The 26794-nt window shown below is 36.2% G+C and overlaps 1 protein-coding gene across 8 annotated transcripts in view; it reads left to right on the forward strand.

Moving 5' to 3' along the window:
- The window catches only part of GRM7 (glutamate metabotropic receptor 7), a 1009633-nt gene that overhangs the window by 287339 nt on the left and 695500 nt on the right, over nt 1-26794 (forward strand). For all 8 annotated transcript variants that reach the window (XR_005211330.1, XR_005211329.1, XR_005211331.1 and 5 more), the window contains exon 2: nt 11181-11397. Coding sequence is in view for 4 of the 8 variants with exons in the window: in XM_037800797.1 (XP_037656725.1) it covers nt 11181-11397 (217 nt within the window). In the remaining 4 variants the exon portion in view is untranslated. The remainder of the gene's footprint in view (nt 1-11180; nt 11398-26794) is intronic.

Consider the following 26794-nt stretch of genomic DNA (forward strand, 5'->3'; position numbering starts at 1 on the left):
GTGAATGGGGGCTGGATGGGCAAAAACATTTAATATTCATGAAAATAATATTTGTACCTTTTTCACAGTGTTAATAAAAATTCAGCGAGATTACGTATGTAAAGAATACATCACAGTGCCCAGAATTTATAAAGATTTAATAATAGCAAAATAATAAAAAACAGTAACAGTTAGTATTTTTTAAACATATACTCTAAAAAATTTGACTTGTGGACCACACACAAAATTATTAGGATCTCAAGAGAATGATTCCATACCACTCATAGAATGTTGAAGGTATTGGTTGTTATGCAATAAAGAAATGAAAAGTGAAGAAAAACAGTTACAGGATGTGATTATAATCTGTGATAAGTACTTTAAAACTGAGTAAAACTCCAAATTTTAAACTAATTTAAAATATTAGCTCTCAGTTCTTTGGATTAAATGAGTAAAGGGTATCAAAAATCAAAATTGTTGCCCAGCTATCCTAATGCAAGCAGAGATGTTATCTAGGGAGAAGATAAGTATAAATCGAAGGGTGTGATGCTTCAAAGAAAAAGTCTGAAAAGATTATTCAACTATTTTCCCCTTTTGGGGATCCATATCAATAAAGCTTAATAAGAATGAAGAGTGAAATTACTCCTAACTGTGAACTTAATAATGTCCCACTGGGAGTTGATGAATATCTCAACAGGTACACTGAAGCATTATCTTAATTGCCCATGATGCTTCCAAAAATTGCCTTTACCAGTTTTGTGGAAACTGCCCTCTGGAAGAGGTGTTTAGTACACTTTGTATCACTTTTTCTAGCCCTGAAAATCTCCCAGGAAAAGAGAAACATTAACCATATGCACCTTCCAAAAATAAGATGTTCCCCAGATGATTGACCTGGTTGTAGGCATGGCCCTTTTATTATAAAGATGAAAAGCTCAAAATGCGGGAGAACTAGTTTCATATCTTTCATTTGTTTTCTGACTGAAATTGCACCCCGATTTTAATACATGTTCAGCAGTTTATTTGGATGGGAAACCAAGTTTGTGTTGGAGTAGTTGTGGCAACTTGAATTTTTAAAATATTTGTGTTAATGTAAGCTAGTCTACATTGGGACTTTGGGTATTCATTTATTTTAACAGATACTGACAGTAAGACGATGTTTAAGGGAGTGTGTTTCCAAGTCCATGAGATCCGTTTGCCTAACTAGCAGTTGACTGTGTACTGATTATGGGATAAAATCAAATTTAGAAAAACTCTTTTCTTGTCAATGCTCGGTAAGTGAAAGTGCATTGCACACTGTAATTTTTGATTTTGCATATATTAGAAATGACATTGAATTATATTCTCTAGATTTTATATTCTATTACTTTTTATTCTTTTTAAAATTTTTCCTCTCTCTCTCTCTCTCTGTCTCTCTACTTGATGGTGGCAATGTTAATATAAAGTAAAGGCATTTGGCTAGAACCCAGGGCCTCAAATATTATCTTCTCTACCACTGTCTGACAGCCAAGTGTCCTTCCCGAGGGGAAAAAAGCTAAGGAGACAGCAGGGCAAAATTACCTTGTTTAAAATTAGTCCTAATATATTATGAGGAATTGGATTGGACCCTGATGCACCATAGCACATGTTGCCTGGAGTTACCAGGCCTACAAGGAACTCCCTTGGTCTCTTTACCTTTGAACCCTCATCCAAATCTCAGCTTTCTTTGCCCTGCCTTCCTGATGATGAAGAAGGAAATCCCATGAAAAGCATACCAGTAAAAAGAAAGGGCAAGAACAAGTGTCCTGGTGCATAAAGCTGCCCACCACAGGCCGAGCTAGGTCAGGAACAATCGCCAAGTGCTATCGCTTTTTCTGGCCATGCCAACCATGTGGAAAAAGGATGGAGCTTTCCACTTGGAGTCTGCTCTCTTAGGATTATTCCATTTCCTTCCTTCCCTGGCTTACTCATTTAGCATGTAGTTCTCAGGTTCCTCTGCAATGCACGGTACTGCACTATCCACTGGTGTTACGTTGACAAACAAGGTCCATGTCCTCCATAAGGGTAAGTACTCTGGAGCAAAGGGGTGGACAGTAAACACGTAATTATACCAATAATTATTTAATTAAAGCTGTGACCCTTGTTACCAAAGAAAACTACAAGGAACCAAAGGCGCTCATTAATTGACCTTCCTATAAGTTGGTTGTACTTTTTGGGCAAACATTGGAAAGGTTAGGAGAGGGCCTTGAGTGCCCCCTCCCCAGTCATGGGTGTGTGCCATTAATTGGATATGTTAATTTTCGATTATTCCTTTAATCCATCATAAGAATCCAATCACCACACTCCCTTGAATTAGTGAGCTATGAATATCAGTGACATAAAAGTGCATAGACAGTATCTATATTGTATGTTATTTACATGTCCTTTTTAATTCTTTTTAAAATTAATTTTTTCCCACTCTTCTTTCTTTTAGACTTACAGGAATTCTTAGGATCTTAAATGTGCATAAATATTTTAAAAGTGAAGTTGGGATCAAAGTGAATTGGGCTTTTTTTCTATTTTAAGGGCGACGTAAGGGTTTGGGAAATGTTACATTTGATGACTTGAGGTATGATGGTTTTTATTGCTGTTTTTATTCCCTCTTTGCTTTTCAGCATTTAAAAAGGGTCAGGAAAGTTGGTTTCTACATAAATTTTAAATGACAACTTTGCAGCATGAGAACTACTCTGTCTCAAATAGTTTATTTCTTGAAGCCAGTTTTCCATCTTTCCATCAGGGTCCCCTGACTGTGTCTTGGGAGAAATAATTACAAGAAAATGGGGAGATTTTCTTGTAGAAAGAGACTGGTAGAGAGGGGGACTTTGCAAAATCTTTGAAGACATCCATTTGAAATTATCAGAATATTTATAGAATATGATAACTTGCATCCAAGTGCAGAAGGCAGAAAAAGCATCATAAGTCTATGGAGATGCAGGTGTTGTGTTGGCTGCCTAACAATGAGGGAGGGGATGGTACAGGAAAAGGTCTAGCAGTTGTCTTTGGTAATGTAAAGGCCACGTGCTCACCAGAAAGGGGCTGGACATGGAGTGTCTGTCACTTCCAATTCTGCGTTTTGATCATTTGACTATGCTTTAAATCCTAAGGAATTCTTAAAAATCCATATGCACTTAAGTCATGGCTGGAAGAAGTAGTAGGACTCTCAACAGATAAACCACCCTCTTCCCTTTGGAAAACCTGTGTGATTATTCCCCGAAGAGCAGTTAGATTGATGGTCTAACTTCCATGAAATGATGTCGTTTAATGTAAGATTTTAAGTCACTGTAAGAAGTTGTTAAAATAAAATAAAATGACACTAAAGCAAGCACCTTCATGTAAAATAGAAATTAGATCTCCATTTAGGTAGAACAGAGAGGTCAAAAAGGAAAATCCACAGAGAGTCCACAGTTCACTTGAACTTCGGGAATGCTACGTGGGCTCCTGTGGATGCAAATGACTGACATTTTATCTACCTAGTCAAATTACTATCAGTTTATTCAAAATGAGGAACAGCATAGTAAATTTAAGTCAATATACCAGAGAAAACTGAGCGGCTTTTGAAAAAGAAAATATAAATATTATTATACATGAATAATGAATCTTGCAAGTCATCCTAGTGTATGATTTATTCACTTAGTGCTTTAAATTTTGCAAATATTGTATATGTGTACATGTAATTTTATGTAAAAATGCATAAATGTGATAATGACATGCGAGTAGGTTTTTTAGTTTGGAAACACGGCTGTTCATTTGACTATCCATTTGAACTACAAATTGAAGTTATAGGTGAAGATACATCCTAGACGCATTAAAACATTTGATGTAAAAATTAATTATACAGAAATATAAGAAGGAAATCTACAAAATCAAGAAAATGGGATACCCTTCTTATAACAGAAAACCAGAAGCTATAAAATTAAATATAGACATAATAGATTGTAGAAAAATGTTTTTATAAAAAGGTCACTTTGAAAATGTGAATAATTACATTTTACACTTTCACATTAAAATAAATTTATAAATAGTCATTATATAGGCATATTGGTAAAGTTAAAAGGTTTTTTTAATTTTCATCAAAGATTTTAAGACAAAAAGAAAATGATAAACATATAACAGATTACATAGTATTAAGATATGGCAATGTTCATTAATCTGGCTTGGGGATATGGGCAAAAAAAAAAAATGAGGCAACTTTGAAATGATTAAAGATTTAAAACACTGATTTAGTGTAGTTTTCACCATTTCTTTACATTAGAAATAAAGGTAAGATTAATTCAGATATTATAGATTATATGATTGGAAAGCTATAAATACATGTCCCCCATGTGTTTATAAGATAACCACAAATTTATGAAAATGAGAAGCAGAAGAGACATTTCTGAGACTCAGTAAAAGAAATTATAGGAAGTGGGGAAAACAAGTAAGACTTTCCTGAAGTATATTTCATGGTTCGTACACATCTAGACCCATCTTCCTGTTAAGACCAATGAAGAAATGAAGAGCACACATTGACAAGTTTAGACACACTAAAGAGAATTCATTACTATTGTTAGGTCTCACCAAAATTTCACTTTTATTTGTCTTTCTGTAGTTCATTTACATGACTGATAACTCCTAAGTTTCTTAAATGTTATAATTAAGGGTTATAAATATTTGATTTTTCCAAACAGTGAAAAGAGAAGGGAAGACCGCTGTAGACATTTGAGCATTGTGTTATATTTGCTCTTCAGGTGTGCTAACCAAATCCAAACTATTAGAGAGAAATGTTTGTCCTCTGGTGATATTAGCAGTGCCAAAAACCTCTAACACAAAGCAGCCACATGCAGTTTGGAGAAGTTGTAAATTAACCCAAAGCATCAAGATGAAAACAATTAATTTGGTTCTAATTAATGTTTAAAGTTGGGCTGTATTATAGGGAAAAAAAAAAGTCTATAATGTGCTAGAAAGAACTGATAAAAATCCCTTGAGGAAAATGTGATATATACCTTCAAGTAGAGGAGACTTTGATGCCAGAAAATTTATTGCAAACAGGAGAATGTGAAGTTATACATAGAAATTTGCTCTGAGGGTATGGGATGTCTCATAATAAAATAGCCTCCAAGGACATAAATACATTGTCTTTACCAAATGGGATTCTAGAACTAAGCACATTTTATAATGACTGGTTAACATAATTAAGTTTAGAAAGCTGCTTTTATAGGTGATGTGTAAGCAGAGATTTTGAGATGATGTTTCTTGAATAGGTGAAACAAATCATAAGGAATCTCTTTATATTTCAAATAAGAGAGAATGAGAAGTTCTGAAACTAAAGGTACATAGTATCACAGAAAGAAAATCAAATGGTGAACTCTTCCAAGTAAGGAGACTGGAATGCTTAAGTGTGCTATCAGACAATAAATGGAAGAATATGATACAAAGGAATGGAAGGAAACTAATATTTTCTAACAGGTGTGATGTTCTTTTAAAAAGGAATTATAGTGCAGGGATTAAGAGTAAAGGCTTTAGAAATATGCCTAAGGTGAAACCCAGACCTGCCACTTAGTTAGATGAGACCTTAGTTAGATGGGACCTTAGTTAATGCCTCTGGGTCGTAGTTTCTTTACTTGTACACTCAGAATAGTAGGAATTGCTCTGAAGGATTGTTGTTAGGATTAAAATAAGATAATGCATTGCAGTTCTTAGCAAGATGCCTCACACCTGGACACACTAAGTGATAAATTACACTGCAATAAGTATTTTCTTATTGCTTTTAGAATAGCTTCACCTGGATTTTCTTTGGAAGTACCACTCTCTGTCACAAGTAAAATAAGGAAGCACTGTATCTATAGCAAATCTAAACATGGGTGGAGAGGGTTATGCAGAAACTGGAAAAGGATTCATTGTAGTACTGTTGAAGAGTCATTAAAGTTATCCGTAAAGGGGTCTTTTGGCCAGATAGCCTAGAAATTCCCTTTCAGTCCTACAAACCTCTTTGCAAATCTAAATAAATGTCCTATGAGCTCTAGCTAAGACTGCATATCAACAAAATCAGCCTTAAATAAATAATCTTAATTCTTCATATGACTATACATTTTCACAGTAAGAAAACTGAAGATTTACTAGTAGGTTTTTAATTGCTTGCTGTTGAGAAATAGGAAAACAGAAATCTATTTCCACTACTATCATTATTGTTTTCCTGGAAATTCTAGCTGACGCAATGAGAAAAAGAAACTAAGTGAATTATGACACTGTGGTGGCTTAGTGGGAAATTGAAAGAAAATGAACTGAAAGCTATTAGAAGTAATAAGAATTTTAACAAAGGTGTAAGTCACAAAGTAAATTAAAAAAAATTAATAGATTCTATGTGCCAGCAATAAATAGAAAATGAAACAAAAGTTTTATCTCATTTATAATGCAATAAAAATAACAATTATCCAGAAATAAAGTTAACCAGCAATGTGCAAGGCCTATATGGAGGAATTACAAAATTTTACTAAGGGCAAGAATGAACATCGAACAGATAGAAATAGATCTTTTCCCATAGGAGGATATAAAATATTGTAAATGTATCAATTTTCTCCAAACCAATTTATATATATAATACCCATCAAATTCTTAAAGGAATTTTACTGTGAACTTTAAAAATTAATGCTAAAATTCAAATGGAAAATTAAATGCAAGTGATTACCTACCCGTGGTCATTTTAAAAAGATCACTAATAAAGGGGATATTCCAACTACTATAGCCTTGAAATACTTTAAGTTTATAATAAGTAAAATAGTAAAAAACACTGGCCCAAGACTATGAGAGAATAATGGAATAGTGCAGGGCAGATCCCAAAGGCCCAAGGGTCTTTAAGAATTTAGTGTATGACAAGGGATGGTCTTTCTGATTAGTAAAGAATGATTATTTATTTACCATGTGGCGTTGGGACTAGTAGTTAGCCATTTGAGAGAGAAAAATTTAGGTCATTGTCCAACCTCATATAGCAACTGAGGAAAATTCCATATAAAGATTGAAGGATAAGCCTTGAATATTTAGGTTACATTGTGTGTGGGGTGGAGGGGCCTTGAACGTATTCTAAGGAAATATCTGTGGATGTATACAAGGATGTAGAATTCTCTCTGAGGATTTTGTTTTAAAGTTCTAATAATAGTGAAAGCCAGGAAACAGGTTTACATAGTTAACAATGAAGGCTAGGTTTAGATTAGTTTAAATTTCTGTACAGCAGAATATTCTGCAATCGGAGGAGGAGTGAAGGGACAGAGGGGTGAAATGGAGATTAATCCGAACATCTTAATAATAATGTATGTGTACCTATATGCATGTACACACAAGGAGTTGAAAAAGGTAATAAAATGTTAACAGGATTTTAAGCTTTGAAACAACTCATTTTCTTAGTTTTGTATCTTGTTTTTTTCCATGAATAATATATATTGTTAATTTTCTAAGGAGCATAAACTCACCCTATACAAATAAAGTAGGTTATAAATGTTTTTTATCCTATTTGATACTCATCATTTGCAAAATCATCCTTGCATGATAGGCAAATTTTCATAAAGAGGACAGAATAAGACATAAAAAAAGGGCTGATAATTTAATTCTAAAATAAATGATTAAAAATGCTTTAGTGTTTTGAATTGTAGAAAGGAAGGCTCAGGGAGAGATGGAGTATCTATTTTTATATAACTGAAATGTTATTACCCTAAACTGTCTTTATCAAAAGATCAATTCTCCATTTCTATGCAAGACCGGCTAGGAGAGAGAATTTCAATTGCAGAAAAAGGTCATAGTTAGATATCAAGGAGAGTGTGGAAGTTAATCCCTAAAGATGATGAATTATCATTTGGTGAACTTATAATAAACCTCAAAATGGTTAACTGTGTAGGCTTAAACATTCATTTGGAAACAAGTAACTAAAAATAAGTAGCATAATAACTAAACTAAATATGAAGGTAAATAACCAAATAACTAAATATGCAGCATCATATTTCATAAATCACATAAATTCTACCAGTCCTTCATCTCTTATTTCTAGGAGGGATATCCTTATACAGCTATGTTTTTATTTCAGAAAAAAAAATACATCTGGTCTTTTCTTTATTATTCTAGCATCATTATATGCATAGTTTAAAAATAAGTATCAGTGAAAACAGGATGTATGCATGATCCTAAAGGGAAATGTGGGTTTTAAGCCAGAAGATTTGTAATGGAAGGGATAGATCCCGGATAGCAATCATTTTCAAAGTGCAAATGGTAGTGAGGAAAGAAATCTATTTCGCCAGCATTTCCATTACTAAAATTTGGGCACAATTTAGAAGATGCATTTGCATTGGGGATACTTCACAATTCTGATGTTTTACAGAAGCTACATGAATGCAGATTGAAGCAGAACGCTGGATGTATCTTTATTAGCACTTTTTCAAAGGTAGAAAGGAATTTTGGCAGGGAAGGCATCTGTGCAGCCGCCTTATAAATTCCCACAAGTTGAAGTTAATGGAAATGTATTGCCACACATGGCCTCTTTCCTTCTCATTTCTTGTAAGAGAAATTCCCTGCTTCTGTTTCTGTCTCTCTCTTTCTTTTTCCTCCTGCCCCCAATGTCTTTATAAAGTTAGTATTTTCTTTATCTGAAATTTATAACCTCAGAACCATGAAAGAGACATAGGAAACTTATTTTACTGATGGAGTTACATATTTGTATGTGCTCCAACACAACTTTTAAATAAAATATTTGAGCAGTAGTCTGATGGTGATCAGTGAAGTAACTTTTAGTGGCTCCGTGGTCAGAGCTGTGGAAATCATCTGAGACACCAGTCATCTACTGCCTTTCCTTGTTTTATGCTTATTATTAAAATGTGTTAGTAATAATTCAGCGAAGTATAATAGTTAAGAGTTCAGGTGTTCACATTGGGCAGTTTCAGCTTTAAGTACTAGTTTTCTAACAGCTTTTTGATCTGAGGCAAGGTCATATTCTGCTTCCAATTTCCTCTTCTTTAAAATGAGTTAACAATAGTCTAATATCATATAATTAGTATACTGTAGTAAAGAGTATTTGCTGAGAGTAGATAAAGTAATGCATGTAAAACTTTTAGAACATGATTGAACACATAATAAAGAGTTGAGTAGAAAATATAATTTCTAAAGCAAAAACAATGAGAATATGTAAAAAATCTTCCTTTGCTTTAGGCAAGGAGGGGAAAGTTATGGAGTGGTACATAAATAACACATCACAGAGAACTTGGGCAGTCAAGCGTAGGGAATGGGTTACCTTAGGAAAAACACTGTTCTGTGTTTTGACTATTATTACCCCCACATATAAGCACCGGCTGTTTCCCGGGCTTTATGCTAGGTAATGTGCTTTCATTATAACTGTTACCTTGGAACAACTTTTACCAAAGATGGAACTCCAACTTACTGAAGTGTATTAACCACACCAAAGTAAATACCAGTAAACAAACATTTGGTTTTGATCCCATATCTTGTCAATTTCAAACTACATTTTGTTTCCACTATGCCTCACTGTCCCGCTAACTAAGCAATTGCTCAGATAAAGGGGCATCAGGAGACATAGAGGCTTGCTGGCTCTGGCTTTGGGCTTTGAGTTAAGGACAGGAAGCTTCTCCCGGTGGTCAGAAGACAGAACTGCATCAAGGATAGCCTGCTCACAAAATGGTGGTTTATTTACCATCAGGGTCATGTACCTTGATTCTAATGCTGACATAGAAAAGCTAGCCAAGAAAACGAGCTTTACAGAAGTGTTAACCAGCCTTAAACAATGACAAATGGATATACGTTAAACCAACTGCACCAGAAGAAGGGAAGTATGTAAATATGGAGTCAAATTTTCAGGGCTCAAAGAGTCAATTCATATCTAGCTTTGGCATCGTAGAGGCTAAGAGTTCTGTTGTTGGGCTTGGAATGCACAAAGAGCAAAATTGGTCTTTAGACACCTGAGAGATCATTATGAAGAAAGCAGAGGTAAGACCTCGGAGAGTTTAGAAGCAGAATTTTGTAGAAGTTGATAATACTTACAGGCAGATTAATTGTATCAACCTATGTCTTCTGAATGCTGGTACTACAAGAAAGAACTGAGTGGGGAGAGGGTGGACATAGGGAGGACACTGTTTAGTATACTATGAAGGTGACTAGCATAGGGTTGTTGAGCCAGGTTCCTCTTCTATGGCTACCTCAAGTCTACCCTAGAGTATGTGGGACCCCAGAAAAATATTTTTTGGAAGCCCCTTTTTAAATAAATAGAGTTGGCTAAAATAAGTGTGTCAGCAACATTTTAGCAGTTCAATCTTACATGATCCCGTAAAATAAATAGTATGCTGGCCAGGAGGAGAAATTCTTTTACCAGGCTGTCCTCCTGGAACCAGGGTTCTGCTATGGGGACCTACAATGATCCCATAGACACAAGTCTTGGAGCTTCTAGGGCCATCTGGTTGACCCCAAGTGGAGGTCAGAGAGTGCTCTGAAGGGGAAAAATGGAGATCAGAGACCCATGTGGTCTCCATCCTCACAGAACTGCCAGCCCAGTCTCAGCACCCAAAAGAAGGTATAGAAAACTTTGAGGAAGGCTTTCCAAAGTGCAAAGCCTGCCTGGCCCTGGGGTAAGGGACCTGTAACTTGGGTCAAATCTTGGTACTTAGCTATGTTCTTCATAATGTTCTTGTAAAGAATAAATTAGATAATGCATACAACTTGCTTAGTTATTTCTTCACAGGTCACCAGAATTCAATCAACATTAGACGGTCAATGACATCTACCAGTGTTCATAAACTGTGTCAATTAAACCAGTTTTTATAAGCATTCCTGTTAAGTTTTGTGTTTTCCTTTTCTATTAGTTTATAGGAAGTAATCATGATACAAAATATTAAATAAAATGGTTACGGATTCTTTTCTCTACCCACTGTGAACCGGAACTTGTAATTCCAGTGCCACCCTTATTCCCTCTTTTGAAAGGAAACACAAGACAACAAAACAAAAGAATGAGGCAAAAACAAAAAAAATAAAATAAAAGATGCTTTTGTGCTGTTAAAAAGTGGCTAGTTGCATTTAAGTGGTCTGAAATTACATGTTTGTGTTTGGCGAAACACCCATCCTTTTGGGAGTTCACTCCCTGTGTTTTGAGTTAATTGTTATAAATATAAATGGGTCTCTCAAGTCCTGATGGAGTGCTCTCATGTGGTGTTTTCTTGTCTTTTCAGATCCCTCAGATTAGTTATGCGTCCACAGCTCCTGAGTTAAGTGATGACCGGCGCTATGACTTCTTCTCTCGTGTGGTCCCACCCGATTCCTTCCAGGCCCAAGCCATGGTAGACATTGTAAAGGCCCTCGGCTGGAATTATGTGTCTACTCTCGCATCCGAAGGAAGTTACGGAGAGAAAGGTGTGGAATCCTTCACGCAGATTTCCAAAGAGGCAGGTAGGAAGAGATTGCATTGGTCAGGCTCACCCTTTTCAAATGTCTGTGGCTTGCAGGGTTCTCTTCACACTTCATTAAACTGACTCTAATGGTGATCAACCGGTCCCTGCTCCTACTCCCTTCCCAAGCCCTGTGAGGTGGATCTGTAAAATCTTCATCAGTAGTACTTTGTTGTTTTTAGAAGGAATGTTTAGGAAAGTGTGATACTGAAGTTCCTTAAGTACTAGTGGAAGGTATGAAGACAAGAAAATATGTGCTAAAATTGGTATCTTACTTTTGGGTAATGGGTAATAGTCTCAGTTTCAGCCTGTATATAGAAACCTGAGAATGGGTGGATAGATTACCTCTCGCTGGATACTCTTCCTCTCTGCTTTTCTCCAAAATAGAGAAGATTGTTTAAAATTATGCAAAGCTAATCATAATTCCACTTTGCTTTTAAGAGGAATAACATGGATGATTCTATCTCCCTTGGCGAAACAAAGTTGATGAAGTTATCCAGGTGGTAGGATGTTTTTAGACAAACAGCCTTTGAAACTTGAGATTGTTTTCAGAAAGACAGTTCTATTAGCTAGCACTGGGAGATGATTCTTTTCTGTTTGTTTATTCAGCTTAAACTGAAAGTAACGGGTGGAAATATTTGGCTAACTGACTTCCATTGGGCGGATTTTGAGAAATGAGACAAAATCCTCATGCTTAGGTATCATGTCAGTAAATATGAAATATTTAGGCTTCCCCATATGGAAATATTTGTAGTGAATTTATTTATATGGATATAGATACAGATGTAGATATAGTATAGACATATCTATACTTGGATATTCCTAATCAGGATTTATGCTAATATCAGGTCCTGGGGTTTGTTTGCAAGATTTTCATCTAATCCAAATTGTTATTGACCAGAGCAGTTAACTGAACTTAGAAGCAAATAAGCAAGATAATAAAACAGATATCTTTTTCATGAGGGCTTTGAGTACTGACTGTCGTACTAGAGATGCACTTCAGATGTATATGCTTCTGTATGTGGATGGTATAGCTGCACATGACCGCTAAAAGAAAGGAACCAGGGTTTTCTTAAAACCCAATGTTTTTAAATCAGTGTATTATCATTAGTGCTAATATCTAAAAAATCCCTGGATATCTGGATCATTCTTAAACTCTTCCTTCTGACTAAAACATTCTTACTCTTAACTCCTTTGACTAGATAACTCCTAATCATTGGCAGGTCTCATGGTAAATGCTCTTTCCAGGTTACAAAAAAAAATAAATAAATATACAGGGGGGCAAATTGTCTTGGTTCTATAAGCTTGCATGTGTATTTCTAGTGCTTTTTCCTAAGCACTTATTGCAGGCTAGTATTATTACTGTTTTTTCTATCTCGCTCCCAGCTATGTCTGTCTTGGTCACTACTATTGCCTTAGCTCCTTGGTTTGTAAGGGAATAATTTATCATGTAATTTGTTAAGAAACTTTGTGATTATGAAAGAAATTTTAATTCTGATTTTGTGTCATGCTATGATTTGTAGGACTCATTAACAATGGAATTCATGAATCTCCAAAGACATACCTAATCATTTTTTATGATTATGTAATTATTTGTTTCTTTGAATCCTGCTTACCAGAAATAAAGCTTAGGATGACTACAGAAATACCAAAAATAAGTGGATAAGACAAAATAGATAAGACAAGATGAAGAGAAAATATGGGTGAAAAGGTAAGGTAAAAAAGTTCAGATCCCATCTTGGACTACACAGTTGTACAAATGGGTCTCAAATTCAACACTGAACTTTCCACTGGACAAATGAAAGAATACTACTTATTTTCTTACAAGATTTATAGTGTTCATAAGGTCAAAGTCATTGTGATTGTTCAGTAAAGGACAATGTTCCTTGCCTTAAGAGCAAGACAAACATGTTCTGTGGGTCATTAAAAATGCTATAGACAGGTTGGTTTTTCCTGGTGTCACTTAGAAGAAACTTAAGATGTAATGAGCAAGCCACTATATGACTCTGCAAAAGCGAAAAGCCATTGCGATATGGTCTGAACCCCCAGCTCAGATTTTTAGCTAATCCTGCATTGAAAGGACCAAGTTTAAAAATAAAGGTTGTACCCCTGCCAGACATTTTGGATGAAATCCTTCATTCTGAGAGTCTTTCCCACTGGGGATAAGAGTAGCCAAAAAGCCAGCTCATGATGCAAAAATATGAGAAAACATTGAGAGTTCACATGTAATGTGTTGCGGATTACTTCTTTTCTTATAAGTATTATGGTAACCGAGTATTTACACTGAACTTCACTGGAGTCACATCATATGTGAAACTAATTTAAATGAATTCACATATGTTCTTAGCAAACATCCACCCATCCCCGCCCCTCCCCTCCCCCTAAAAAAGAAAAAAAAAAAGGAAGAAAAATTAGAACTTAAATAGTATGGAGAAAGTCTATTAACTCAGTGTGTGCCCTGGAGAAAACATGAGATGGGAAAACTGATTTCACTATTTATTTAGTTGGTTTCACTTCTGTGAGCCTTTCATCTTCCTACTCCAAGTTGATTCCAGTATTTAAGATATGTATTAATTTCCCATGATCTTGAAAAAGAATCCAACTACTTCCTCCATTGCTCAATTGAAGAAATGCAAAATATTCTAATCGAGAAAAAAAAAAATAGAAAAACTTGCTTTTTTGGAATTACTGGGAAGCAGATCTGCTTAGGGAATTTTGGAGAATTTTCATGGGTGATTTTAAATGTTCATTTATGTCCTTGCCTGCTTACTCTAGAACCTGACCCTCAAGGAACATATAAGTCCACTGTGTATCTATGAGAGACAGTGTGACATGGAGCTAAGCAAGCCCACCAGTTATGGTATCAGAAAGATGGGGCATGAATAATGGGCTCCATCCTTACCCTGCTGTGAAACTTTGGACATGTGACTTAACTTTTCAGGCTTTGGCCTCCTCATGTCTAGAATGAGATTAATGATGCCTACTTTGGCAGTTTGATAAAATAAATAAGATCATGTGGGCAGAAGTGCTTAGCACCTAGCAATTCCTGATTATAAGTGCGTCATGCCAGTTTCCCCTAAATCAGTTGCGTTCTTGTCTGAATTTATAAAGTTTGAAAATAGCTTGAGTGATAGAAGACATTTGCCTTTAGTTATAATTCCAGGATTATTTATTTTGTAAGCTGAATTTTGGTTGAATTTGGTATGCTTTTGCCATGTAAAATGATGTGAGACACAAAGGAAGTGAACTAATTCACATTATACTGTGTGTGTGTGTGTGTGTGTGTGTGAGAGAGAGAGAGAGAGAGAGAGAAAAGGAGAGGGAGGGAGGACGCAACAGTGAGTATAGGCTGCATGATGTTTCGATGTATTGATGGCACAGCAAACCAGAATTTGCTTCTATTCCTTCTGAATAGTTTGGCTTTGAAGATTGTCTTTCTTCTCTTTCTTAAATGGCTATAAGAGACTTACTCTTTTAGAATGCTTTAATTTGAAAATTTACCTCAGACTTAAGTCCTGAGGCAGAGCCAGCCTCTCCACCCAGAGCCTGAGGTGTCTCCACCCTGCACATAGTCTCGTGTTTCTTCCTGAAACGATGATGTCAGAAAAAAAGAAGCATTCCTTCAACAGAATGCCATAGAATTTGTTAAGAAACAGGGAAGCCTAGTCATCGTTTCTCTAAACTGTCAAAGAAAATCTCAGTAATTCTTGTTCTTATGTATAGTCCATGTAAGATTTATATCGTGGATGCTCGTCTTTGTTGAGCTTTCAAAGAGGACCCTAACATGATTTTCTTGGGTGATGAACGGGTGTAAACCAGTTATATTTGCATAAATAGTTCTATTTATTTGAATAAGCTATGCATATAATATCAACAACAAGAATTTATTGCTTAATATCTCAGGGAATGAGAGAATATTAACCCCCTCCCCCAACATGGTTTAAAATTCAGGTCACCCTAATAACCTAAATTAGACTTCAAGATTTCTCTTCCTAAATCAAGGTCAAAGTAAATATTTATGATATCATATGGCTCTAAAAAATTCTAGATCCTTTAAGCCAAATTTCATTCAAGGATTATAGAAATAAGATCTCCGTATGCCTCTTACATTTTATTAGATGATTTTAAACAGAATTTCATGGGTACTGCTTTACAATGTCACCAAAATAGTAGTGGTTTGTTACTGCCATGATACCATAATGCATGTCAAATTTTCAAAACCTAAATGAACATTTGAACTGTCCTTTTGGTGTTTCATGCCAGTCACTTAATCCAGTTATTTCATTTGGCCTTACAGTGTAATTATCATAATTGTTCATATAAACGCTAAGCTTTGCAATTGATGCTTTTACCTTCCCCTAGAGTATTAGTTCCTGGAATAAGTAGGTGAAGTTCTAATTGACTATGATTAACTGTTTTTCAGCCTTCAGGTTTTAGACCTCAGGAACTAGTTGGACTTGCTCATTATGAGATTTTATACCAGGTGCACCTCTCCTTCACAGATGCACTGTTGTCTTTCTTTATGTGCTTTTCTAATTGTCATTTGTCCTCAACTTACTGTGAGCTCCATGAGGGCAGGGACCATGTATTGTGTCCCTGTCATCTAGCGTAATTCCTGACATACAGATGGCATACAGTAATATTATTTGTTAAGGGAAGGAGAGAAGGAAGGAGGATTTTTTTCCCCCTTTGACTTTTAGAAATAAAGAAACACACAGAGAAAACACTTACAAGATATCATTTTTGTGGCTCTTAAAAATATATATCTTAAATTTATTCCTGCTGTGGTTTATTACAGTGGTTCTCACCCTGAATCTGCACCTTTCTTCCTTTTTGCTATCTTCCCACAACACTTGCAGCAGTGACTGTATAATTCCTAGTACCACCACATATATTGAATTTGAGGATATTACCATATTTCTTTGGGGTTTTTATCTGTGTCTATGTCAGAGTGAATCTGGAAAATTTTAAAGCATTTTTAACTAGTTGGAGTGTTTTCCTTAAGAAGTTTTCCATCAGTGGTCCCGCTTGAATAGAGTATTAAACATTTGAGGATTTAATTTCAAAACACAAATTAAAACAATTTTCATAATATCATTTACCTTTAGGCGTCTTTTAGACAAGACTGTAACTCTCTCAGAAAGAGACTTCGTATCTTATTTGTTTTGGGATCTTCAGTGGTTAGTACAACATTTTAGGTCTTAGCCAATGCTTGATTTGTTAGTACTACCCAAGTACATTCCTTTCTTATCTTCATCACTATCATTACCTTTTTCTAGAACCTGTTGTCTTCACTTTCATTTATAACTATAGGTACCCATCGTTCCAGAATAGCTCTGATATATTATCCATACAGTTGTGATGATAATTCTTTTAAAACACACAAAGAAACCATTTTATTATTTGCTCCTGGTTTCCTATTTGTCAGGATAAAAGGTCTTTATGAATGTTGTCTGCTTCAATCTCCAATCATACTCTCGTACTACCCCTGTCCTCATTCATTCTCACCCCAGGTCCCCGTGCATATACGGTTTACCCCACTACCTTCAACTTGCCATGGGGATCAGGTTATTCTGTGCTTTTGCAAATGCTCTTCTTTCTGCCTGGACTGCCAGTTAACTTCTATTATTATTATTTTTATTTATTTATTTATTTTTTTTTGAGAACACAACATCTTGAAGAAAGCTATCATTGACTCTATCTTCCCTTATGGTCCTACTTTGGATTGTGGTGTGGATGTATATCTTTTTTTTTTTTTTTTAAGGATGGCATTTTAAAAGCCATCCTGTGTCTGGAGAATGACCAGTTGCCATAACTCTTGATGAAAGGATCTGCCATCACTGTAGAGCTAAAAAGCTAGATATCCATGTTCCCAGCCTCCCTTGCAGCTGTTACAATGGGTTGCAGTGTTGGCTTATCAGACATTCTCACCACAAATGAATCAAGAGCTAGGGACACGAAGAAGCGGGAATAACGGAGAACCCATTTTGTTGACAACAGCAAAAGCAACTGTAATACCCATTTTCCAAGGGCAGATGTGGTATCTATTGTCAGTTGACTATGGCAGTGCAGTCTCTTACCTCCACAAGCCCAGGGGTAGCAGTAGTGTCCCCTGGCCAGCTTGATTTTGTGGTATTACTTTGGCTTTGATTCTGACAATCCAAAGTCCCTTCATTTCCGCTCATTTTCTGATTTTAATCTGCTGGCTCATCCCCTAGTGGTTTTGTGTACTATACAGCACAATTTTAAAGAAATTATTTTTCTGCTTAAACTATTGTTTACATTTAACCATCATTAATATAGTTAGAGGTGTCTCTTTGATGAGTTCTTAACACCCTGTACATAACTCCATCATAGAATTTGTTGTATTACATTATAATCTGCTGTCTATTCTCTCCCATTAGAATGTGCATTCTTTGAGGGCAGACAGTATGTTCTATTTGACTTTCAACACCTTATACCCAAGACAGTGTCCAACACAGATTAAGCTCAATAAATGCATGTTGACTTTAAAAATAATTTGTTAAATTATACAAGTGGTGATGACATCCAAGTTGTAGTAGTTTCAATGAAATTGTTGGAAGTTTTTCCAGTTCTGGTTTTCTAAAGTGATCATTAATCTGCTATAATAAAGCAACTTTATCAGAGAAAAAAAATGGTATAAGAAGTCTAGTACAATGCCTTACATTCATGTAGTGCATATCTGCGCACTTCTTTGTGCCAGGCTGTGTTCCAGGACTATAATGATAAGTAATAATTACAGTAGTAGCAACAATAGGGCACAAAATAATCCTTGCCTTCAAAGAGTAGAAATGCATAAAAGGAACAATTAACACAACCTGTTTGAGGCATGCTGCAAGGGAGGATTCTAGAAGAACATAAATGCTTAGCTAAGTTCCAAAGGTAAATAGGAGTTGGCCAGACAAAGCACATCTAAAGAGGGTGGGGGATGACATTCTAGGAACACCAAAAATGCGAAGTAAAATTGTTTGATAGTATTTTTGAATGATATAAGAAAATACCATTGCTTTGAAACTTAAATGATGCTTGAGTTAATTAATTAATAGAATATAAAATGCTGTTTCAAGTAAAATGGGAACTATTAATGAAAAAGACCTGGTTTTTAAGCCAAGAGTTCCAGGTTCTGTCCTGAATGCCTCTCATAACTCCCTGGGGGTCAGCATACTTCTTCTCTGGGTCACAGCCATCATTTATTCATTGAGAAAACTAGTTTATCTTGGTTTAGACTATTTTCAGAAACATATCATCCTGATTGCAAAGCATGGGTTTTTCTCAGGCAATACAATTTCACTGTCTGCCTGGGAATAGAAGTAGGTGATGACAGAGCATTTCTTCTGCCTGAACAAATAGATGGCACGAAAGCTTATCTCAGCAACACCTGCGCATCCCTTCCACCTACCTTCAGCCCACGTAAGCCAACTCCGGAGGAGTGTGCAAAGATCTGAAGGTAAAGTGAGCTCCTCCTTTACTCATGTACTTGGGAATGACACCCATATGGTGCATGCCCTAAAGGAAGAAGTAACATGGGATGTAGTGGAAAGGAATGTACATCATGTATAAATGGAGGAGTAGCTATCCAAATGAAGAAAATTCTATTGAGCAATAGAATTTCTTGATCATTTGCATAGGGGAGAAGGGCATCAGTGTTCTGTGATAGCTTATTTTGGGAAGTACCATGCTTTAATAAAATAGTGACTATACCCCATAAACTTTAGAGGCAGGATGTTTCATCTCTTCTACCTATTTAATGAGGCTGCATTCAGCATTCAAGATAAAGCTTTCTCTTTTGGTCTTTGCAAAAATATTTGTAGGAAGAGATCCCCAGTTTTGAATCTCATAGGAATCAGTAGATAATAGCATGAAAGTTACATTTTAGTAGAAGAAAAAATATCAGAAGAATATCAGCTGGCTTACAGAACTGGAGAGAAAAATGTAGAACAGGGTTGAAGTATCATCATGTCAAGGGTAGCTAAAATTTCCAAAGCAACAAACAATATCTAAATGTCTAGTGCCATTAATGAAGCGATGTACCTTCCACTTGTATCATGGTGCTCAAATTTCAGTATCTCATGAGAAAGTGAGTTAGCTGCTGTGGTAATGCTTATGGATAAGTAGAGCACCTTGAGTCTTAGTCCTACTAAGTCTGCACACAGTGAGTAAGAGATATTTCTCAAAGCAGTTGGGGTGCTCTAACCAAGACTTGGGTGGTCACAGTAAAAAAAAAAAAAAATGTATTATCTCTTTGGCTGCTCTGCTTGAGATCTCCCAGTATTCCACCTCACTAGAATAGACAAATAAAGGCAAGAGTGGGACTCTGTGGCATGGCACACAGAAAAATGCAATAGTCATCAAAACAGAGGCAAGCCACTTGGCAGGTAAGCTCAGTGCCCTCCTACGTGGGACATGACTCCCAGGGGTATAAATCTACCTGGCAACCTGGGACATGACTCCCGGGAATGGACCTGGACCTGGCATCATGGGATTGAGAAAATCTTCTTGACCAAAAGGGGGAAGAGAAATAAAGTTTCAGTGCATGAAAGATTTCAAATGGAGTCAAGAGGTCATTCCGGTGGGTATTCTTATGCACTGTATAGATATCCCTTTTTAGTTTTTAGTGTTTTGGAATAGCCAGAAGGAAATACCTGAAACCGTTGAACTGCAGCCCAGTAGCCTTGATTTTTTAAGATGATTGTATAACAGTGTAGCTTACATGGTGTGACTGTGTGATTGTGAAAAGCTTGTGTGGCTCACACTCTCTTTATCCAATGTATGAACACATGAGTAGAAAAATGGGGACAAAAATTAAATGAAAAATAGGATGGGATGGAATGTTTTGAGTGTTCTTTTTTATTTTTATTTAAAATTTTTTGGAGTAAGGAAAATGTTCAAAAATTGATTTTGATGATGAATGTGTAACTATATGATGGTACTGTGAACAATTTGTTGTGCACTGTGGATGATTGTAGGGTATGTGAATTATCTCAATAAAACTGAATTAAAAAGAAATGGAGGCAAGAAGGTGGTCATTGGAAATAGTCAAATGGATTGTTCTGAAAAATAAGCAGATACTTCATTTCAAGAAACATTAAGTTAGTAATTGGTTGCTTGGAAAATATCTTTTTACAGGACCCCGTCTCCTTCCTAAAATTATTTTGTAGTTTGAACAATTTGACGCATGGAATGTAGCCTCTTTGAAATCGGCACAAAGGGATCTGTTTTACTTTTATTGGCAAATGAATCCCTGCTGCTGAATATTTCAGAAGATTATAGGGAATTGCACAGACTTCCACATTTATTGTATTAGCACTCAGGCACACCGAATAGCAACAAATGTTCGAGATTTCTGGCAATAGTAGTAGCCAACCTAGACACATATCAGATTGACTGACTTTAAAATACTTTGACCTTGTGTAGCTCCACATTTTCCTTTTTGCAATACTTCATGTTGCTAGTTCCGCTTTTGGCTTGATGACTTAAATACTAAATACTTAAAACCTACTGCCAATAATCATTGAATAGTATTATTCCATTGAATTAATGTTTTAGAGTTGGCATTGATTTTTTTTTTAACTTACTTTTTTTTTAATTATTCATTTTTTTGAGATGTATTCACATACCACGCAGTCATACAAAACAAATCGTACATTTGATTGTTCACAGTACCATTACGTAGTTGTACATTCATTACCAAAATCAATCCCTGACACCCTTATTACCACACACATAAAAATAACCAGAATAATAATTAAAGTGAAAAAGAGCAACTAAAGTAAAAAAGAACACTGGGTGCCCTTGTCTGTCTGTTTGTTTGTTTGTTTCCTTCCCCCACCTTTCCACTCATCTATCCACAAACTAGACAAATGGGAGTGTGATCCCTATGGCCCCCCCCCAATCCCACTGTCCCCCCTCATAAGCCACATTTTTATACAATTGTCTTCAAGATTCATGGGTTCTGGGTTGTAGTTTGATAGTTTCAGGTATCCACCACCAGCTACCACAATTCTTTAGAACCTAAAAAGGGTTGTCTAAACTGTGCATAAGAGTGCCCACCAGAGTGACCTCTCGGCTCCTTATGGAATCTCTCTGCCACTGAAGCTTATTTCATTTCCTTTCACGTCCCCCTTTTGGTTAAGAAGATGTTCTCCATCCCAGGATGCTGTGTCTACATTCCTCCCCGGGAGTCATATTCCACGTTGCCAGGGAGATTCACTCCCCTGGGTGTCTGATCCCACATAGTGGGGAGGGCAGTGATTTCACCTCTCAAGTTGGCTTAGCTAGAGAGAGAGGGCCACATCTGAGCAAGAAAGAGGCATTTGGGAGGAGGCTCTTAGGCACAATTATAGGGAGGCCTAGCCTCTCCTTTGCAGCAACAGTCTTCCCAAGGGCAAATCCTGTGGTAGAGGGCTCAATCCATCAAACCACCAGTCCCCTATGTCTGTGGGCATGTTAGCAACCATGGAGGTGGGGTAGGCGAATACCCCTGCATTCTCCACAGGCTCCTCAAGGGGGCACTACATCTTTTTTTTTCCTTGTTTTTTTTTTTTTAACTTTCCCTTCTTTTTTAAATCAACTGTATGAAAAAAAAAGTTAAAAACAAAACAAACATACAATAAAAGAACATTTTAAAGAGACCATAACAAGGGAGTAAGAAAAAGACAACTAACTTAAGATAACTACTTTACTTCCAATGTGTTCTTACTCTACCCCAAGAAAGTAACCTAATATAGCAAGATTTCTGTGAACTTGGTCCTACTATACCCATCAGAAATTAACAGACCATAATCATTCCTGGGCATTCCCAGAACATTAAATTTACCCATGATAGCTTATCTGTTCTTCTTGGATTATTGTTCCCCCTTCCTTAACTGCTCTCTATTGCTAGTTCCCCTACATTCTACATTATAAACCATTCGTTTTACATTTTTCAAAGTTCACATTAGTGGTAGCATATAATATTTTCTTTTTGTGCCTGGCTTATTTTGCTCAGCATTATGTCTTCAAGGTTCATCCATGTTGTCATATGTTTCACAACATCGTTCCTTCTTACTGCCGCGTAGTATTCCATCGTGTGTATATACCACATTGTATTTATCCACTAATCTGTTGAAGGACATTTGGGTTGTTTCCATCTCTTGGCAATTGTGAATAATGCTGCTATGAACATTGGCGTGCAGATATCTGTTCGTGTCACTGCTCTCCGATCTTCCGGGTATGTACCGAGAAGTGCAATCGCTGGATCGAATGGTAACTCTATTATCTAGTTTTCTAAGGAACTGCCAGACTGACTTCCAGAGTGGCTGAACCATTATACAGTCCCACCAACAATGAATAAGAGTTCCAATTTCTCCACATCCCCTCCAGCATTTGTAGTTTCCTGTTTGTTTAATGGCAGCCATTCTAATTGGTGTGAGATGGTATCTCGTTGTGGTCTTAATTTGCATCTCTCTAATAGCTAGTGAAGCTGAACATTTCTTCATGTGTTTCTTGGCCATTTGTATTTCCTCTTCAGAGAACTGTCTTTTCATATCTTTTGCCCATTTTATAATTGGGCTGTCTGTACTATCGTCATTGAGTTTTAGGATGTCTTTATATATGCAAGATATCAGTCTTTTGTCAGATACATGGTTTCCAAAAACTTTTTCCCATTGAGTTGGCTGCCTCTTTACCTTTTTGAGAAATTCCTTTGAGGTACAGAAACTTCTAAGCTTGAGGAGTTCCCATTTATCTATTTTTTCTTTTGTTGCTTGTGCTTTGGGTGTAAAGTCTAGGAAGTGGCCGCCTAATACAAGGTCTTGAAGATGTTTTCCTACATTATCTTCTAGGAGTTTTGTGGCGCTTTCTTTTATATTGAGATCTTTGGTCCATTTTGAGTTAATTTTTGTGTAGGGTGTGAAGTAGGGGTCCTCTTTCATTCTTTTGGATATGGTTATCCAACTCTCCCAGCCCCATTTGTTGAAAAAACCTTGATGACCCAGTTCAGTGACTTTGGGGGCCTTATCAAAGATCAGTCGGCCATAGATCTGGGGGTCTATCTCCAAATTATCAATTAGATTCCATTCATCTATATGTCTATCTTTGTGCCAGTACCATGCTGTTTTGACAACTGTGGCTTTATAATAAGCTTCAAAGTCAGGGAGTGTAAGTCCTCCCACTTCGTTTTTCTTTTTTAGAGTGTCTTTAGCAATTTGAGACATCTTCCCTTTCCAAATAAATTTGATAACTAGCTTTTCCAAGTCTACAAAGTAGGTTAATGGAATTTTGATTGGGATTGCATTGAATCTGTAGATGAGATTGGGTAGAATTGACATCTTAATGACATTTAGCCTTCCTATCCATGAACATGGAATATTTTTCCATCTTTTAAGGTCCCCTTCTATTTCTTTTAATAGAGTTATGTAGTTTTCTTTGTATAGGTCTTTTACATCTTTGGTTAAGTTTATTCCTAGGTACTTGATGATTTTTTTAGTTGCTATTGAAAATGGTATCTTTTTCTTGAGTGTCTCTTCAGTTTGTTCATTTCTAGCATATAGAAACATTACTGACTTGTGTGCATTTATCTTGTATCCCGCTACTTTGCTAAATTTGTTTATTAGCTCTAGTAGCTGTATCGTCGATTTCTCGGGGTTTTCCAGATATAAGATCATATCATCTGCAAACAATGACAATTTTACTTCTTCCTTTCCAATTTGGATGCCTTTTATTTCTTTGTGTTGCCGGATTGCCCTGGCTAGCACTTCCAGCACAATGTTGAATAACAGTGGTGATAGCGGGCATCCTTGTCTGGTTCCTGATCTTAGGGGGAAGGCTTTCAGTCTCTCACCATTGAGTACTATGCTGGCTGTGGGTTTTTCATATATGCCCTTTATCATATTGAGGAAGTTTCCTTCAATTCCTAACTTTTGAAGTGTTTTTATCAAAAAGGGATGTTGGATTTTGTCAAATGCTTTTTCAGCATCTATTGAGATGATCATTTGATTTTTCCCTTTTGATTTGTTACTGTGTTGTAATACATTGATTGATTTTCTTATGTTGAACCATCCTTGCATGCCTGGAATGAACCTCACTTGGTCATGGTGTATGATTTGATTTTTTTAATGTGTCTTTGGATTCGATTTGCAAGTATTTTGTTGAGGATTTTTGCATCTATATTCATTAGGGAGATTGGCTGGTAGTTTTCCTTTTTTTGTAGCATCTTTGCCTGGTTTTGGTATTAGATGGATGTTAGCTTCATAAAATGAGTTAGGTAGTATTCCATTTTCTTCAATGTTTTGAAAGAGTTTGAGTAAGATTGGTGTCAGTTCTTTCTGGGAAGTTTGGTGGAATTCTCCTGTGAAGCCATCTGGCCCTGGGCATTTATTTGTGGGAAGCTTTTTGATGACTGATTGGATCTCTTTGCTTGTGATTGGTTGGTTGAGGTCTTCTGTTTCTTCTCTGGTCAATCTAGGTTGTTCATACATTTCCAGGAAATTGTCCATTTCCTCTACATTATCCAGTTTGTTGCCATGCAGTTGTTCATAGTACCCTCTTATAATTTTTTTAATTTCTTCAGGATCTGCAGTAATGTCACCTTTCTCATTCATTATTTTGTTTATATGGGTCTTCTCTCTTTTTGATTTTGTCAGTCTAGCTAGGGGCTTGTCAATCTTGTTGATCTTCTCAAAGAACCAACTTTTGGTGTTATTTATCCTTTCTATTGTTTTTTTGTACTCTATGTCATTTATTTTGGCTTTAATCCTTGTTATTTCTTTTCTTCTACTTGGTTTAGGATTGGTTTGCTGTTCATTTTCTAGCTTCTTCAGTTGATCCATTAGTTCTTTGATTTTGGCTCTTTCTTCCTTTTTAATATATGTGTTTAGTGCTATAAATTTCCCCCTCAGTACCGCTTTTGCTGCATCCCATAGGTTTTGGTATGTTGTGTTCTCATTTTCATTCGTCTCTATATATTTAGCAATTTCTCTTGCTATTTCTTCTTTAACCCACTGATTGTTTAGGAGTGTATTGTTTAACCTCCAGGTATTGTGAATTTTCTAAGCCTCTTAGGGTTATTGACTTCTAATTGTATTCCATTGTGGTCAGAGAATATGCTTTGAATAATTTCAATCTTTTTAAATTTATTGAGGCTTGTTTTATGTCCCAGCATATGATCTATTCTGGAGAAAGTCCCGTGAGCACTAGAGAAGTATGTGTATCCTGGTGATTTGGGATATAATGTTCTATATTTGTCTGTTAAATCTAATTCATTCATCAGATTGTTTAGATTTTCAATTTCCTTATTGGTCTTCTGTCTGGTTGATCTATCTATAGGAGAGAGTGATGTGTTGAAGTCTACCACAATTATTGTGAAAACATCAATTGCTTCCTTTAGTTTTGCCAGTGTTTCTCTCATGTATTTTGTGGCACCTTGATTGGGTGCATACACATTTACGATTGTTATTTCTTCTTGTTGAATTGCCCCTTTTATTAGTATGTAGTGACCTTCTTTGTCTCTCAAAATATCCCTGCATTTAAAGTCTATATCTGAGATTAATATTGCTACACCTGCTTTCTTTTGGCTGTAGCTGGCATGAAATATTTTTTTTCCATCCTTTCACTTTCAATTTCTTTGTGTCCCTGTGTCTAAGATGAGTCTCTTGTATGCAGCATATTGATGGTTCATTTTTTTTTTATCCATTCTGCAAATCTATACCTTTTAATTGGTGAGTTTAATCCATTTACATTCAACGTTATAAGCGTGAAGGCATTTCTTGAATCAGCCATCTTATCCTTTGGTTTATGTTTGTCGTATATATTTTTCCCTCTCTCTATTAATATCCTTTGTTGTACCCATACCGAATCTCTTTAGTACTGAACCTTTCTCCATGTCTCTCTCTCCTTTCTTTGTTTCTCTGTCTGTAGGGCTCCCTTTAGCATCTCCAGTAGGGCAGGTCTCTTGTTAGCAAACTCTCTCAGCATTTGTTTGTCTGTGAAAAATTTAAGCTCTCCCTCAAATTTGAAGGAGAGCTTTGCTGGATAAAGTATTCTTGGTTGGAAATTTTTCTCACTAAGAATTTTAAATATATCGTGCCACTGCCTTCTTGCCTCCATGGTGGCTGCTGAGTAGTCACTACTTAGTCTTATGCTATTTCCTTTGTATGTGGTGAATTGCTTTTCTCTTGCTGCTTTCAGAACTTGCTCCTTCCCTTCCGTATTTGACAGTGTGATCAGAATATGTCTCGGAGTGGGTTTATTTGGATTTGTTCTATTTGGAGTTCGCTGGGCATTTATGGTTCTGGACTGCCATTCTGTGTAGGGAGGCTCCCAGTCTGCTGAAATGATGTCTGAATGGGGCTTGTTAACTCCCACTGCTCCACCTTCCCAAGTCTGGGACAACCAGCTGA

Source organism: Choloepus didactylus, chromosome 1 (assembly GCF_015220235.1).
Source record: "Choloepus didactylus isolate mChoDid1 chromosome 1, mChoDid1.pri, whole genome shotgun sequence".
In the NCBI taxonomy this organism is placed as follows: domain Eukaryota; kingdom Metazoa; phylum Chordata; class Mammalia; order Pilosa; family Megalonychidae; genus Choloepus; species Choloepus didactylus.